This window comes from Festucalex cinctus, chromosome 5 (genome assembly GCF_051991245.1).
Source record: "Festucalex cinctus isolate MCC-2025b chromosome 5, RoL_Fcin_1.0, whole genome shotgun sequence".
NCBI classification, from domain to species: Eukaryota; Metazoa; Chordata; class Actinopteri; order Syngnathiformes; family Syngnathidae; genus Festucalex; species Festucalex cinctus.
This window is the reverse complement of record NC_135415.1, coordinates 24,753,262-24,772,012: the sequence shown is the minus strand read 5'-3', so window position 1 is coordinate 24,772,012 and position 18,751 is coordinate 24,753,262. Positions and strand designations below refer to the sequence as shown.

At 37.0% G+C, this 18,751-nt stretch overlaps 1 protein-coding gene across 3 annotated transcripts in view; it reads right to left on the bottom strand.

The window, feature by feature from the left end:
- ntrk2a (neurotrophic tyrosine kinase, receptor, type 2a) overlaps positions 1-18,751 on the bottom strand; it is an 83,595-nt gene that overhangs the window by 63,901 nt on the left and 943 nt on the right. For 2 of the 3 annotated variants that reach the window (XM_077521470.1, XM_077521471.1), the window contains exons 2-12: positions 16,784-16,858; positions 15,606-15,677; positions 14,063-14,131; positions 13,675-13,823; positions 5,427-5,560; positions 4,010-4,142; positions 3,790-3,861; positions 2,396-2,644; positions 2,240-2,266; positions 1,334-1,371; positions 1,165-1,264 (exon numbers count right to left, since the gene is read on the bottom strand). In XM_077521470.1, coding sequence (XP_077377596.1) covers positions 1,165-1,264; positions 1,334-1,371; positions 2,240-2,266; positions 2,396-2,644; positions 3,790-3,861; positions 4,010-4,142; positions 5,427-5,560; positions 13,675-13,823; positions 14,063-14,131; positions 15,606-15,677; positions 16,784-16,858 — 1,118 coding nt within the window. The remainder of the gene's footprint in view (positions 1-1,164; positions 1,265-1,333; positions 1,372-2,239; positions 2,267-2,395; positions 2,645-3,789; positions 3,862-4,009; positions 4,143-5,426; positions 5,561-13,674; positions 13,824-14,062; positions 14,132-15,605; positions 15,678-16,783; positions 16,859-18,751) is intronic. The other variant, XM_077521472.1, reaches the window with a different exon arrangement.

Below are 18,751 nucleotides of genomic sequence, written 5' to 3'. Positions count from 1 at the left end.
AACTGTTATAACTGAGACTCCAGAACCTTCTATTTATTTGAAAACGTGCTGAGGGGTTGCATTGTGTGTAAAGCCTATCGTGATAACACAAAACACGTGCATGTTATGTGCAGCAGTTATGGTTAGATCACAAAGAATGAGAAAGCCAAGCTGAAATTAGTCAAATCTAGATCACTTTAGAACAGGGGTGTCCAAACGTTTTCCTCTGAGGGCCACATACAGAAAAATAGAAAGCTGCCACTTTTATTTTTTTTTAAAGTTATTTATTAACACATTCATTGCCAGACCAGCAAAAAAAATGCATCATTTGACGTCTTTTTCCGTCAATGGCAGTGAATGAGTTAAACATGGTAAAAATCAATGAAGCAATTCTAAATGGTTGCTATAATGTTCAGTTACTTATTGAAAACTTCTAACAGTCACAAGCAAATAGTGACCCCTGTGTGCCACTATAATAGATACGCCTCTCCACTGACCAACAGCTGAATCCCAACTTGACATTCTGAACCACAACAAGAACAATCGGTAGTAAACTGACCACACTTGAGAACTATTAATTTAATGTGATGTTTTCACAAATTGGACCTTGACACTAAGCAACAAGTGGATGAAACTATTTTTATTTCTGAAACTGAATAATTAGCTGCAAATTTGTGTCTTTGCGTAGCTAGAAATGTTTAATCCACCCTCTTTGTTTTTTTAAACAGCATTGAAAGTTATTTTTAGTATTTGCCGCGTGCCGGCAAAAAAAAATGTATGGCGGCCGCAAATGGCCCCCGGGCCGTAGTTTAGACACCCCTGCTTTAGAAGAAGCAAACGGTCACTGAGAGCCAGTGGTAAAACATCAGTAAAGCTGAGAGGAAAATGATAAGAAAAGGGCTTCCCAGTGGCCACCAGGACTGGATGGATTCATGGACGCACAGCCTGTTTTTTTTATGATTGATATTAACACAGTGTTATGCCAATGAGACCAACAACACACAAGAAGAAAAGATCCCAATTGTACAATTTCTGTAGGTGTCCCACTTCACAATAAATACAACCTCTTTGGTGCCCCCGCGCAGGCCAGCTGGTATATTGCGTCTTCACAAAACCATCCATTATACACACTCAAAACATTGTCCTTGTGGCTTTGCCGAACAATTATAACTAGCGTAGTCTTACCTTTGATTCCAAACTTGGAGTTGCCACCAAATTTGAGGATGGCCAACATAATCAGGAAACCGAAGAAGGCTACGGCGGCGATGCCCACCACCACATACACCTGCGGATTGGGCAGAACTTAGCAGATATGTCGAGCGGACTTGCCAGATATTATTGATTGAGGACTTACGGCGACTCTGTCCTCTGGTGGGTCCGCAGTGGGCCCATCTGTTGATACACAAATAATTACTGGTAAGATGTTGTAAACAAGTGGATGACTATATGATTTGGTTCTTGTTTTAGACCACGTACAGCACAAAAAAAAAACAAAAAAACATTTATAGCAGTACCTATGGGGAAGTCTGCAGCCAAGAGAAGGTGGTGTTAAGAAGCAGCAAGAGAGAGAAAGGAAAAACAAATTAGACAGAAAAACGTCAACAGTATTTTCCTTAACATGCAGCTTACAGTGCCAGAACTCAGTTTACTGACCGCAGAAACACAACAATGGTACACAGGAAACATGCAAAGACATAAAAACGTATAAAAAAAAAATAAAATAAACATGGAACACGATAAGGAGTAACGACACACTTGTGTCAATTGTCATCTTTGCTGCAAGAAAGTGAAAATATGCAACACATACTATAAACAATTTCAGGAACAAGGGTCGATAAGTTTTGATCTGCCTTAAAGTTGAGGACCAAAATAAAAAAAAAAAATGATAAAAAGGAACCACACAGAAAATAATTTAAAAAAAAGAAGTTATACATGAAAAGAAATTTTTAAAAATATTTTACTAATATTTTTTTCCCAAATAATGTTGTACTATATTACGAGAATAAAGTTGTAATTTTAAAGAGTGAATTTCAAATTTGTTGACTCAACAGTCTGAGGAGTAGGTGTACATTTATGTTCATAATAATGGTAAAAGGACTATTTTTAATTTTTTTTTTTTATATAGCGCTTTTAACTAATGATTATTAATGCTTATTAATGCTTATTTTAAACAAATTTAGTATTGCAGTTTGACTTTTTGTTCTTCTATTCAGTATGGCCCTTACATCGATTTTATTAAAGGAAACATTTGTACACTCACCGTAGTAGTATGAATCTTTGTCAGTTCCTGCACAAGTACAATAAAAAGATTCAAAAATAATGACTTGGAAGTTCCAGTAGCAGGTTATCAAAGACAAGACCTCACAGGAAAGTTTTTGATATTGCAGAATTCAAATGTGGTGTGCGCCATAATGACCTGTCAAGTGTGGGTCCTCACCGTCCCAGGGTTTGTGCATGAAGTGGGCCTCGACCCGCTTCTGATCTATTCCGTACTTGTTCTTGGCCACCAGCGTGTAGAGGCCGTTGTTGAGGTGCGTGGGGCTGTCCAGCTGCAGACAGCCGTGATACTCGCGCTCGGTCACATCATAGATCTTGGTCTTGATGAATTTGTCCTCCGTCACTGCTTTGTCGTTCAGAAACCACTGCATGGTAGGTTCCGGGTTGCCTGGCAAATAGATCGATACGTTCAGGTTTTCATTCTGAAAATCAATCTTGAGTCAGTAATGTACTTCATTTGTCAGCCTATAAAAGTTATCCTAATCACAGACATTTCTCCTGGCCTCTAGTGCTAGCTAGCTAGCTTGGATGAGGCTGCAAGCTAGTACAATGGGAAAAGCACGTTAAGTAACCAATACGAGTTGATTTGGGATTAACCTGTACGAGAATAGCGAGTGCTGCTTTTGGGCCTGAGTCTACAATAAAGCTACTAATAAGCCACTTGTAATATCACAACTATTTCTATTTACTCTATTTTTATAAACTTAGGACTTGTGTGTTTTCTGTTGTGTTATTGTGACTTTTGTCTGGACGAAAAGACCTAAAATATAAACCTATTAGGACTCTGAGATTTGTAGACTGGGTTTAATTAGTGGAGCCCAGAGTTCCAAGTAAACAGGGTGCAGCAGCATTTTGCTGTTATGCTGCACACGAATGGAATTAGCTGCCAACAGAAGTGAAGTCAGCCCCCCACTGTAAATGTTTTTAAATCCAGGTTACAAACTTTGAAATTTTTTGGGGGGGAAAGTTTGCTTTGATTTCGGTCTTCTAAACATTTTTTTTTTTAGTTATTTTAGAAGCCTACTCCTATTTATTTTCTTTTAATTTTTGTAAACTACTCGTTTTCTCGGTTTTACTACTGAATGTCGTGGATTATTGTGATTGTTGTTGTAGGTTTTGATATGAGTTGACTAATGTATGAAATGTGCTATATAAATAAATCTGCCTATTCTTGCCTTTATACATTTATATTTGCAAGTAGAACTTGTTTATATCAAAAACACCAACATACAAAACTTTTCTTTAAAATGATTACTTATTTCCCTTTCTCTTATTTTTTTTTTTTTTACAAGGGTACATCTTTATTCCTTATAAAACTGCATTCTTGTCGAATTTTAACTTCTCTTTGTTTTGTGTCTCATAAAATTGCAGTTTTATTGTCTAAAAAAATAATTTGGAATCATAATATTATAAAAACAAAACAAAAAAAGCATGCAATTTTACAAAAAAAAAATAATAGTTAGAATTTTGCCTGAAAAAAAATGTCCATTCTCCTGCTAGGTCCCTGACTAGTGAGTGTAAATGACATCTTACCTGCGACACTAAAGGGGATGCACCAGTGGTGGTCTGAGATGGCGTCACTCAGCTTGGTGATATTCGGAGGAACTGAGGAGATTAGCAGTAGCGGACACAAAAAGAAAGTTAACATTAGTGAAGCATGAAAAGCAAAGAAGGTCTGTCTTGTCCGGCTCTGCATGAAAGACTTTCATCGAATTGGATTTTTTGCACACACAAAAAAAGGGGGCAAACGTACATAGTATGTCCAATAGCAGCGAGGACTCTTTCTCGCCGACGATGTTCTCTGCGGTGCAGCTGATCTTACTGTTATGGTCCAACGATGACAAGTTGGACAAACGCAGCACAGAGCTCTGACCTGATGTCAAGATCTGCGCACAGGATGAAGCATGAACGGATTTCAGCAGAAATGGGTGCTCTCAATGGACTTTTTCTTTTATTTTTTCCATTTTCACTTTTTCAATCCTTTTTCATTGTTTTTTTTTTTTTTTTCCAGTCCGATACCAGTACGAGTAATCAACTCTTGAGCACCGATACCAATTACTGATACGACTAGTACTTTTGATACATAAGCATAAACAATAAACAATGACAGATAATTTTAAAGAACTATTGGATGGATATGTGGATGGATGGATGGATGGATGGATGGATGGACAGACGAATAGATAGATAGATAGATAGATAGATAGATAGATAGATAGATAGATAGATAGATAGATAGATAGATGGATGGATGGATGGATGGATGGATGGATGGATGGATGGATGGATGGATGGACAGACGAATAGACAGATAGATAGATAGATAGATAGATAGATAGATAGATAGATAGATAGATAGATAGATAGATAGATAGATAGATAGATAGATAGATAGATAGATAGATAGATAGATAGATAGATAGATAGATAGATAGATAGATAGATAGATAGATAGATAGATAGATAGATAGATAGATAGATAGATAGATAGATAGATAGATAGATAGATGGATGGATGGATGGGTGGGTGGGTGGATGGATGGACGGACGGACGGATGGATGGGTGGACGGACGGAAAGACAGACTGATGGATATATAATAGCTAGCTAGCTAGCTAGCTAGCTAGATGGATGGATAGGCAGACAGACAGACAGACAGACAGACAGACAGGCAGACAGGCAGACAGGCAGACAGACAGACAGACAGATAGATAGATAGATAGATAGATAGATAGATAGATAGATAGATAGATAGATAGATAGATAGATAGATAGATAGATAGATAGAAGAATGATACAGTAAATATTATAATTATCGCACGATTTGACTGAAACTGCTTATTTCAAACATAATTCCAATGTATAACATATTTCATAACATCAGGATTTTCCCTTGCTTAATTCCTTCAAATGCCTCTTCGATATTAAGTCGTCTTCAATTATGCTCAGACAACACCCCAAATGCAAATATTATCAGTCTATCAGACAAGCTAAAGTGCTACAAAGTGCATATTTAATCCTCTGAAAAGACATTAGCAATTATTCTCACAATAGCACCATTCATTTCCTATCCCTGAAACCATTAGTTTGACTTACTGACGATGACTCCAGCTCATTTTCATGACTTGTGATCTATGTACAGTACGTGTATGTCTACGCGCGTGTACGGACCTCATAGTTGGTGACCAGCGCCATGTTCCAGATGAGGTCGGGCGAGGGCACTCCGGAGGTGGCGCAGGACAGCTGCATATTCTCACCCTCCATGACGGTCACTTTGGACGGCGTCAGCGTTGCCATGGGAAGCTCTGAGGAAGATGAGATAGAGGAGAAGGGAATTAGTGATGGAATGAAACGGCAACTTTTTTTTCCCCCTCTCATTGATACACTTCACACGAACACGCACACACACCCATGCAGGGAGTCAAAAGACATATTCAAACTCTGCACCCTCGCCTTTCATACGTGAGCGCTCGCCCCGAATCCACACACACAAAGTAACACAGAGAAGCAGTTACACACTCATTAGCACTGTGTGTCTCCAGCAAGCAGGCTGCTAATAAACCGATTGGCCACAGTTCCCTCGATGTGAATGTGTGAGTGCGTGTGTAAACAAGGCTAACCAGAAGGTGATGTGTGCATGACCAATTCAACTCATTTGAAAAGACAGGACAGCAGAAGACAGGTGACTTTTGACCTGTTACAACAGGGGTGTCCAAACTTTTTCATTTGAGGGCCACATACAGAAAATCAGAAGGACGCAAGGGCCACATAATGTTATGAAGACAAATTGTGCTTGGTCCTAAAAATTGTAAAAATAATTTATTTGTGCTTTTGCATATTTAGAAAAATGCTACAGTATATAAACCAATTTATTTGCAATATGGCAGCAGGGTTATTATAGTTTTGGAATTTTTCATTTTAGTTTTTATTTTGTTTTATTTTATTTAATTTTTTTATTTAGTTAGTTTTAATTAATTTTCAGGGTGATTCTGTTACTTTTTTTTAAAATTAGTTTTAGTTCTTTAATAAAGGCTTATTTTAAGTTTGGTAGTTTTCAGTATTAGTTTTAGTTTTTTGTGTTTTTGTTTATATTAAAGTGTAGTATTGTGTGCAATATTTAAAAAACACCATGGGCGTGACGTCATTATTCAGGTTTATATCAAAATAAATCTACTAAAAATCACATTTAAAATCTTCCCCAAAGTCTCGTGCATTAAATTAATTACCAAAGACTAAAATGATGTTTGCTATAATTATAGTTAGTTTTATTGTAGTTGGTTTTGTAAACATAAAATGTAGTTACAGTTTTCTTTTTTTTAAAAAGCATCTTCGTTTTTACTTTATTTCGTTAATGAAATTGTTTTTTGAATTTTAGTTTTTTCGTTAGTTTTAGTTAACTAAAATAACCTTTAATAGCACCTGTGTTTTTCGACACCCTCCCTTCTTACTTTGACCGTCTGCAAACATCTTTGTTTTTATTTGATTTGAATTGAGTCCAATGCCATTTTTAGCATATGTCGCGGGCCACTAAAAAATGGACGGCGGGCCGCAAATGGCCCCCGGGCCGTAGTTTGGACACCCCTGTGTTACAAGCTTATTACTTTTCCGTAAGCTCGCCAAAGTCCAAACAAGGCACAATATGTTACCGTTGTCATTTATGAGATTGTCTTTGTTTACAGTTTAAGGTCCTGACAAGGATAAACGTCAAAGACGAAAAATAAATATTGAACTTCAAGTCACACATCAAATTAAAGTCCCTGATGTGGACACTCCAGATCTGTCATCATTGTGTCAATAAGCACTCAAATGATGATGCAACAACTGCAAAACTTCATGGTTTGAAAATGTCATCAAACTATTTGATAACGAGTCGTGCATTTACAGCGCTATAATTCTACTGCAGTCATAATTATTCACTAATTGTTGAAGCGTTTTGATCAGTGCCATATAAAGCATTCCATTGTAAAAGTGCTACAACCAAGCTGCTTGTCAATGTCTAGATCCTAATCAGGTAATGAAAGTTATGTCCGCCTTGTGCATTAGTTATTTAGGAGCACATAAAAATGAAGATACAGTCCTCACAGGCCCTAAGCCGGTCAGCCTGGAGAGACGGCAAGGCGTTGACAGCAAGTGCACATTAAACCGGACAGATTTCTTATCAAGTCCTTTTGTCCGTCGGCCTGTCACCACGGCAACCCACTTATCACCACGGCAACCCGTTCAATCACCGCCAGAGACACTAAAAGACAATCGCTTCAGCGGTGCCAGCTGCCATGTTAGAAGCACATAACTTAACAGCCATCCTAAAAAAGCAAAAAACAAAAAAACACGCTTTGTCTAATTAAAGGGTCCACACGCCTAAACATGAGGCCGATTGTAGCTTGAAGAACATGGGAGGATTCTGTTGGGAAATTATTTCCACGCTCGGCTTTTTTCGGGGTGAAACCAGACGTGACATTTGGTGATTGTAATCCCTGCTTTGAGAGGCCATCAGAAGGAAGGAGGGTTAATTAGCATGGCGGCTCAGCTAGCAAATGTTTAGTTGCGTCTCCGTTTTGGCTCGGTGTTACAGCACACCTGCAGCATGCATGGAAACATCTGGAAAGTCGCATGAAAATGGGGTGGATAAAAGCGCTATATGAAAAGCAGTCCATTTATATATACAGAGAGAAGATACTTAAAGGATAGAAAATTGCCATTTCATCCAGTTTTAGGTATATAGGTCTTTCTTTAAAATTATTTAAAATAATTTTAAGAGTTCAGAAAATAGTGTCTGTTTTTTTACTCACGGTTGAAGATGGTGTCTATTTTGTTGTTAAATGATTACATTTTTTAATCAGATTAATCACATCTTAAAATTTTGATTAATCGCTTAATCAAAAGGGCTTTTTATCAACATTTTTTGCCCGCCAAATTTAAAATGCACCTCTTATGTGTGAATTTTTTCAGCATTTAATGTTAAGAGGACGTCTCATCCTCCTCTTTTTTTTCTAGTCAGTTAATTACTTGCATAATTTAAAGTGGAAAAAATATGACCCCAATAGTTTGACATGAGCAAATATTCTGAATGTCGCACGCAAACATTTATGAAATGCTTCACTTTAATGCATGTTACGTTTATTGTTCAAACAAAACCTGTGCTACCTTTAACGTAGCCATCATGTGTCAAGCTAAAGGATCATCTGCGGTCAAAATTAATAGTGCGATGAATCTGCGTTAATACATGATTCATGCAATAATTTTTAGTGATTAATTAATTATTTAACGCTTTAACTTTGACAGTAGGAATCTTTGTCTCGCGATTCGATTCGATTACGATTTTTGGGTCTACGATTCGATTCAGAATTGATTTTCGATTCTCGATTCAAACAATTTTCAATTCTAAATGATTTGATTGACAAATGATTTCTGCTTCAATTTACAGATATGCACAACATTGTCATGACAAATAGAGACATTAAAGTGTCTTTTTTTTGTTGAAACATTTATTAATTTTGCATTGCAAGTGCCTTCTTCCACAAAAACAGCATGTGGGCTACAACTGCCTTTTCCCCTTCTTCTTCATTTCTAATTTAAATAAAATCGATTTTTGGATATCAATATCGATTCGATTCGATTAATAAATGAGAATCTCGATTCTTTTATGAATCGATTTTTTGTCACACCCTTATTTGAAAGTACTACTATTTTGTGAATAATGTTACAAGTGAATTTACAATTGATGACAAGTGAAGGTGGTGTTTTGTTTTTTGTTTTTTTAAGGACAAATGAGTCTAAGAAACACAAGATGGAAAGTGTCCTAATTGCTGTTAAAGACACCGCTTTGCCATTACGAAGTAACTTGTTTACACTGTTTAATTCATCCTAGCCACCATTTCTGTGCTTTGGGTGCTGCTGTTTTGGTGCGCAAATACTGAAATGATTACAGATACTATACCTGATGGAAAAAGGGAGGGGTTTATATTACTTAAACAGGTAATAGACACTGGAACCTCTAATTTGATATATTTGTGAGTCTGTGATTTTTATTTGAGAAATTTCATATTACAGTAGCTAATATCTAACGGCTGCAATTGGACTCTTTGCTGCACATTCATTTCATTGTAAACTTGCCTCATTGAACCCAATTAGTCGTTATAAATAAGTTTACATGTTTAAAGGTCAGGAGACCTTCCGTTTGAGCGCATCCATATGCTTTGACTTAATGTCATTACTCTTAAAAGACTTAACAATCAAATTAAACATCCGCTTTAATAACATCCCCATTTATCATTGTACCTTGTTCTTTCATTTTCCTCCCCCCTTTTTATTAAATTCCCACGTTGCCATAAAAAGAGGGTTGTTACGGCATTCGCATCCCCGCATCCCGCTGGTTTAATTTACTCGTATTCAACCGAAGCGCTCTTAGAATTCAGACGGCAGGAAATTCACCAAAAGTATGAATGGGCTCTGTGGACACTGAAGCCATCTGGCCTCCTTACTGGCTTTGTTCTGCTGTTTACTGCCAACATGTGTGATTTGTCTTTGTACACAGCATATAGGCAGGCGCACAGGCAAAATGGTGTCTGTCTAAACCTTAGCGACGACTAACTACAAGTTGGAAAAGGAACCAGTTTTGTGGCGTTTGTGTACTCAAATGCAGATAGGAGGAGGCTAGGCATGGACCGCAGTATCATGGCATTACAATAATTGCAGCTCTAAAAATTGTTTTTTTTTAAATATTTGGGTTAATAAAAACAGCGTGTCCCCCCCCAACCCCCCCACACACACACCCCATTCAACACAATCTAGTGTATTTTTTTTTAACAAAATATAAAATATTTAACACAGAAGAAATAAAGAAAAATAATAAAAAGAAAATAAAAATAATTATTAAATAATTATTATAAATAAATAATAAATAATAACTATTACATTTATTTAATTATTAAAAATAATTACAAATAATTTAAAAAAATAAATACATTCTTCTGTTTTAATTCTTCTTAGTAAGTCACAGTGTCCCATCATTGCTCCATTTTTATAAGTAGAACAGACCCGTGGGATACGCATGTTCACATGTTGTCCTTTGGGTAACTAGTACCCACTGGCACCTTTTTCATATGTATATATATATATATATATATATATATATATATATATATATATATATATATATATATATATATATATATATATATATATATAGCCTCCCATGCCAAGAGTAAAGATAGTGCTCCTTTTTTTAATACTAATATTATTATTATTATTATTATTATTGTGACTATTATTATTATTATTATTATTATTATTATTATTATTATTATTATTATTATTATTATTATTGTGACTATTATTATTATTATTATTATTATTATTATTATTATTATTATTATTATTATTATTATTATTAGCATTATCATTATTATTATTCATTACATTTGTAAGCGCCTTTCAAAACCCTCAAGGACGCTGTACAACAGTTAAAAATGGAATTTAAAAACAAAATTCTACAGACTAAAAGAATTATAACTACAAAAAAAACTAAAAATAAAGGTGCACAAATTTTGTACACATTATAATGCATTGCGATAAATGTTAAGTGAAACAAGTTTGAAACAAAGATCATTACAAAGAAATGTAGCAAAGTCAAACAAACAAGGCACATAGTATAGCAGGGTGGATTGTGGTTAGCATATTTGCCTCATTGTTTTGAGATTCGGGTTCTAATCTCGACTTCTGCCTTAATCTGTGGAGATTGCTGTCACTTTATAGAAATTGATAAATATTATTTCATTGTTCATTTATTTTTTTATAAATATCAATTAAGTAATTTTAACGATCAGTGTACATAATAAGGACTGACACTATAGAAATTGAACGGCTGGTCTTGGCTTGTCTGCTCTGCAGCACCAGACAGAGTGAGACATATGTGTGAGATCAGTGCTGGCCTGGGGGCACGGTCGCCGTCGCTCTGACGCTGACGAGTGGACAGACGGGCACGCGAACCGACAGAACAACACCCTGACGAAGCAAAGGCTAACCGTCCATCTGGACCTTTTCAAGTGCTCTGTCTAACCCTGACAGCCTTGGGGCTCCGACCCGACCAGACCGTGCCCGCCTCCTCATGTGTCAGTCCGCCAAAGGGAGGAGAGGCGGGCTTCCCCTTAATGCCAAAAATAAACTCCGCTAATGGACAGAGGGAGGGGGGAGCCGATCAATAGGAATTATCAACGACACCGTTAGCTTCCTGCAGGCATCGTTTGTGTTCTCTGGGTCCCGACTGCTCCAAACAGTCACAGACCATGACGCTCGTTCCGCCATTAAAAGTCTCTTACAGGGACAAAATCATCATCATTTTTAAAACTGGGTGGTAAATGTTAGATGATGATGCTGGAGGCGTCTGATTTCCTTGCAAGGTTAATGAGAGAATGGTTTCTTGCTATACGTGCCCTGTGATTGACTGGCAAACACCATAATAATAATAATAATAACAATATCCATCCATTTTCTGAATCGCTTGCTCCTCACAAGGGCCACGGGGGGTGCTGGAGCCTATCTCAGCTGGCTATGGGCAGTAGGCGGGGTACACCCTGAACTGGTTGCCAGCCAATCGCAGATAATAATAATAATAATAATAATAATAATTATTATTATTATTATTATTATTATTATTATTATTATTATTATTATTATTATTAGAAGAAGAAAATCTTCACACTTATATAGCGTCTTTCAAGGCACACAGGGATGTTTATGTGTTACACTTTATTATGTAAATCTGTTTATTTACCAGGAGTTACTCAGTCAGTCTGTAACTATATTACTTTTATGCATTGCATCAGGTGTGTCCTTTATTCAGTGTTTCGAAGAGAAATTGTCTTATTATTTAAGTCGTAAATACTTCATCTGTATCTTTTAATTAGTCTTGCAGGCTGTCAAATGGCATTTTTGTTATATGCCACGGACTGCTGAAAAATGGATGGTGGGCCACAAATGGCCCCTAGGCCGTAGATTGGACACCACATGCATTACATGAATCAATTTTCTTTCCGTATTGTGTGTGTATATATATATATATATATATATATATATATATATATATATATATATATATATATATTTTTTTTTTTTTTTTTTTTTTTTTTTTTTTGTGGCAGGCTGAGGCAGCGTAATTGCATGGTATGAAATGTTACTTTCATTAATTAATCACATCTCTCAGCATTCACGCACAATTGTATTTTCTTTTTTTTGGGGGGGGGGGGGTAAATTTATCATATTTAATATGCTCATGTTTATGTTTCTTTATTTAAATGTACACAGTGCTTTATTAATAAAGTAATAAAATTATATATTGTAGAATTTAGTAATACATCGAAATCTTTTTGAAAAAGACGCTCAAAGAATCTCAGAGAACTACAACTTATCAAAATTACTGTAAAATGATTTTTGTTGTTCTGTTTTTTTTAGTCGGAGTAATTAACTTATTTTTACATTTGCCCGACATTTGAAAACAAACAAAATAATAATAATTGGATGCCTTCATATTCCACTATTGTTCGTTAACAGTTTGTATTATTATTGTCAACAATTTTTGTTTCCATTATCTTCCCAATTGTCTGAAATGCAAACCAATCAGAAGTAGAAATCCGCTGGCGGGTCCAAATTGTAATGGGACCCTGTTTATGAACAGTGTCTATAATCGAGCAATTCATGAAAAATTCATAGTGTTGGTATAAAGGAGGCAAAGAAACATTGTGTCAATTAAATGCAGACGTTTATATACTCCAGCGTGATAGGCATACAAGGAGGGCTTGTGGTCTCGTTTTGTAAATAGCGTGTTTCGCTGCAGGCCCCTTTTTGGTGTTTTATCAGCGTTCATCCAAATATTGTGGACATGTTATTTTTAGGGTTTAACAATTTTCCATTACATTGATAACACATTCCTTCAGGGAATACTAGACATTGCCTCTCTGCAGGGCATTAATCTAAATCCAAAATGTTGTTGCACTCCATTATAATTGATCAATTATAGATAAAAGTGGACACATATCCTCAAATAGTGTCGCTCACTCAAATAGATACCATGTGTCATCCAATTAAGACAATAAACACCACCTCAAAAAGATGTTCCACATTCCCATCAGGAAATAAAAATCTGATTTTTTGTTGTTGTTGTTGTTTGTTTTTTTAACACTGTTGCTAACCAACAAACAGCCTTGTAGAAAATGTTAAATGCAACATTTGCCTATTCTGCGTCACGTCTTAGTTGTCCTTTTTATTTAGTTTGAAACTCCACTTTCACTTTAAATGAATTATAATATACCTCGTAGTTAGTTAGCATCACTTGTGTTGAAAGAAGCTTGCTAAGCAGAGCACTTACTGCCACCTACAGGACCGGAGTGTAACTGTCTTAACAACGCGTGTGGCGTGTCCTCACCACAGTTAGCGAGTCTGAGCCTGGACAGCAGGATGCGTCCTCCACCGTCCTCGATGCAGCGCAGTTCCTGGGTGTCCGCCTCCTCTCCCAGCCACAGCTTGATCCACATGTTCTCACAGGAACAGTGCAGTGGGTTTCCTGTCAGGATCCTACACACACGCGCGCACACGCACGCTGCATGCTTAATGCAGACAGGCAAGGACAGCGAGAAGCAAAGCGACTAGAAAGTAGTTGTTTTTCTGTGCAGGTTAAACAAGGACATACTGAGGCCAACTAGCATTAACGTTCTCATTTAAGAGCATAATTATATTGCATAACACAGCAAATGGCAGTGTACTGTATCATATTACCTGTAATGTCCACCCTGTCTAGCCATGAATCTACTCACATGTAAGAAATGTTGAGGTGTCGGAATATGGTCCAGGACAACGATGACAAGTTGTTATCTTTCAGATTCCTGCCAATCAAATGGTGAAAAAGAAATTCATAATCAGTATTACTGAATGCAGTAATTGTGATTATTGATTAATGTAGTGAGAGCCTGTTGTGGTAAAACAGTATTTCTGCAAAACTCAGTTACTCAGCTGTTGATGGGAATAGGTATCTTTTGAAAAACTTCCACAGAACAGCTTTCTATTCAAGGGCATGAGGCAAAGACTTTTTTGGGGTGGTCAAGAGTCCTGCATGCTACTAGATTAGTTCCATCCCTGCACTAAAAAAATATCATAATCCCATCTCCACATTCAGAACCACAACAAAATCAAACTGTAAAAAGTTGACAATTATTTGGAGATCATCCATATGATTGCAGAAAATACAAGAAACACATTTTTGCTTCCAAAATTGAATTAGCTTTATCCACCAGTGATTCAAAGAGAAATTGTGTTATTTCAGTCGTAAATACTTTATTTGTGGCTTTGCATATCTATAAATGCTCTACAGTACATAAACCAATATTATTATTAGTAGTGGCACCTATTTTTCTGGCACCCTTCTTTCTAACTAACCACCACAATGTTTTTATTTTTTGAATGAGCCTCTTGGGCCATGTAAAATATAAATTTTAGTATGTGCCGCGGGCCACTGAAAAACGGATGGCGGGCCGCAAATGAACCCCAGGCCGTAGTTTGGTTACCCCTGCTTTAAATTGACATTTAAGAGGCGATCTCCACTGAAGGTAAGAGGAAATTAATTCACAGTATGCTGCAGGACTCCATACTAAAATACACCTGAGAGACTGTTTACATGCCTCAGTAGGCGATGCTGTTTGGTTAGCAACAGATGGGCCCAGCAGTTAACTGTTCTACTGAGATAATTAAAGTTAGTAAAAAAAAAAAAAAGAAATGTTTTTAAATGTCCTGATGGTAAATGGAAGATTTGGATTTGAGACTGTTTACAGTACCTCTGTATGTGCTGTTGTTTTGGTTAGCAGAATACTTCAAATGGGCTCAGTTGTGTTGTGTCATGAGCTACAATGACAACAAGTAGCGGCTGCTCAATAGGTCTTTACTTTGTTGCTTTTTCTGTGTGAATATTTAGTGTGAAACAGATATTACGAACAACAGCGAGCGAGCAACAGTAGGTTGCTAAGCTCTTACAGCCTGTTAGCGAGCGGCGCTTTTAGCTTAGCGATTCGCACACTCAAGTCTCACTTGTGAGAATGTTAGCAGTATGGTGAGAACCATGGTGGCATGGGTTTGATCCCAGGTTTGGCTGGACACTGCCGGACATCACTGTTATAATATATTTTATTAAGTAGATGTTTACGGCAACAATGTTTAAGCCCTGTGCCTGTGGCTCCATCAAACTGTCATGTTTACATACTGATTTTTTTTTTATTTTTGCAGGCTACTCACATTTAATTCTGACATATAATCCAAATAGAAAGAAAATCATTGAAATGATTACAAACTGTGATTGCTTGTACTTACAGGTATTGTATCTTGACATTGTTCTGAAAGGCCAGCTTGGAGATGTACGTCAACCTGCTGTTGGTCACCGTTCTGACACACACAACAAACACATTTACCATATCAGTATAAAAGTAACAAATCAAATTAAAAACAAAAAAAACTCTTGATTTATCACTTTATCAGCATTTCCATACTATGATGTATTGTGACACAAACTAAAGGTTGTTTTCCTTGCTAGGACACGCCCACTTGGGCTCTGTCCAATCAGTGTCTGTTTGTCCTTTTTCCCCTGCCGATCTGGTGAGCAGCCAATCACTCTCTCACACACTTAAAGAGGAAGTCAGCCTTATATGTGACATCACAAGTCCAAACATGACATCTTAATTAATGTTACATTTATGGAATATGAGTTATGCAGCAAAATCCAGCCATTTTATCCATCTCAGTGGGCGGCCATTTTATCACTTGCTGTTGACTGAAGTCTGAAGATGACATCACAGTTGCTCAGGGCTCAGGCAACGACCAATCACAGCTCACCTGTTTTCCTGAAGCTGTGATTGGTTGTGATATCATTTTCACTCGATAGCAAGTGGCAAAATGGCCGCCTTCTCATATTGATAAGAACTGCTGGATTTTACTGCTTAACTTAATACCATATTTAGACTTGTGTGGCTGCATAGAACATATTGTCAAGAATTTTTTGGGGGGTTGACTTCCCCTTTCACTGTGTTCTAAGACAATCCATTTGCATTTTCATTTTTAACTGAACATGTGACTGGTTTTAGTTGTTCCTGGATTAACCTCTGGCTGCTTGCTTGGATTTTAAAATCACATGGATGGATGTTAGGAATCCGATCTGGTTTGAAATGTGAGTCATATCAGATGCTTTTATTGTGCTGATGACAGCCTTCACTTTTAAGTTGTCATATATTTGTATGTGATTGCGTGCAGGAGCAGAAACCATTTTAATAATAAAAAAAAGTGTATTCCTGGACAAAACTACACTCTCTACAGGTGAATCCTTGCATTGCTCCATTGCGTACTGCTTATCCCACTTGTGTCACAGATGAGATGGAACCTTTCACAGGTGACTTTGGGGAAAAGGCGAGTTCCAAAAACCAATCGTCCACCCTCTGCGTTATAATGATATTTTCAACATATTAGTGACCTCCACGAAGCCGTTCCGATGGACTCACAAGTTCCTGAGGTTCTTGTAGTAGTGCAGGTCCTTGTCGTTGATGGATGAGAAGCTGCTCTGGTTGGCGATGTAGCTGTCGAGAGATACAAACAGCATGTCAGGCGGCCGCCTCATTTGTTCGGGCAAGCAAACATTCCCGGGCGAGACAAAGCGCCGCTGATAAAAGGGTATAATTACCAGTCAAAGTGTAAAAATGAACGTGGGGAGGACAGACGCATGCGTGCATACAAGAAAAGCATGTCCCTCCGCAAGCACTTTTTGTGGAGGCCACTTTTTCAGCACAATTGAGAGCATTTCGGGTGAGGTCAGACCCATAAACAAGCTCTTACTGTTGACACTTGAGAACACTCTGTAAGGATCAATGTCAGAACATAAAGAAAATAAATGTTCTTGTCCCTTTTATGTACTCACAAGGGCATCCAAATAGCATGCGACTACGTTGAGAGAAAAAAAGCTCATTCTAACAGGATTTGAAAAGCTTACTGACCATGATTATTGGATATGACAAAATGTCTTAAGGGCATGTGTACTAATTATCAAGACTTGCTCATTGGTCACAGCATTAGGTACAACTTTACAATGAAAAAAAAATCCAATACAACAGTTAATGTCACTAATTGTGCATGTGTAAACACTATAAGGTTGCAAACCATGGGATGACTTTTTTTTTAAGAGTATGTACGGATAAGGAATTCAATAAGTGCAGAATGAAGTGGGTGCATGGTCCAGTTGATACCTCAATTATCAATAATACGCAATACACAAAAGCACAACTTTGCCGGCATATTGAATGGCTTAAAAGTTTGGTAACAAGCTCTTGTAAATGACAACAGTGAACCCCAGAGGACACCTGGATTTGGTCATGCCTTCCGATAGGTAAATTGAAGCACGATTAACCAATGTTGTTAATCCTGTGGCGGACAATCACCATCAAATTTGACCACTTTCACCACTAAAGGTACAGCAACTGCACTCATCTACTCTGGCAATGCATGTTTGGGTGGGGGGGTTATTCAAATGTTCATTGGGACACATGGTGTTCTACAACCATGCAGAAAGCAGTTATTCTGTCATTGAATGACATTGGTGTATGTTGTGGTTATGATCAGAAAGAGACGGGGACAGTTAAGGACAGCATGATAGCTATATGACTGACAGACCATAGAATGCTTTAACAGCCAGCTGATATGATCTACATCGATACAATGATAACAGCATGTGTAAAAACAACCTTTTGAGGATGTGGGGGCTTGGAATCAGATCACACATGGCTAGTTGTGTGATGGGAGGCTATTTTAAAATATAAATATTTAAATTAAATATTTAATTTTTATATTTATTTTTTTATTCAATATTTTTCCATTATTATTGATTGATGTGAGATAAAATCTTTAAAAAAAATACAAATAAATTAATATAAAAACATATATAGGCTATATAAAATCACATTTATATTTTGGAAAACCCGAACACAATAAATGCAAATAATGTAAATAAGATGACCAATAACGATAAAAACAAACTCCCAAGGACCCCTCCAAGGTCTTAGGATAATAAAGATCTAGCGTTTATCTCTGACAGAAAGTGATCACCAGAAAGGCCGTTTATCTTGTGCCAAGTCAGATAACGGCACCCAATCTCTGCTTGAGATGCTTACACCAGTTTACATAACCCCTTATGACGCTTGTCCAATTGATTCATCTTTTTTGATAAATTCTTGCTTGATCCCGATCAGCAGAATCTTCTTTTTTTTTTTTTTTTTTCCCTCATTTCTTTCTTGCACCGTCAAATTGATTTTTGTCCTCGTCTCTGCTGGTGGACTTCATAAATAGACAATCACTGTCATCCAGTGTCTGTGCTAATATTTGGACAGCACACACTGGCTGTCTCCTGTCAATTTATATGAATAAAGTATGTCTACAATAAAATCACCCGGAGTGTGTCCTCATTATAGGGTCACGGGTGA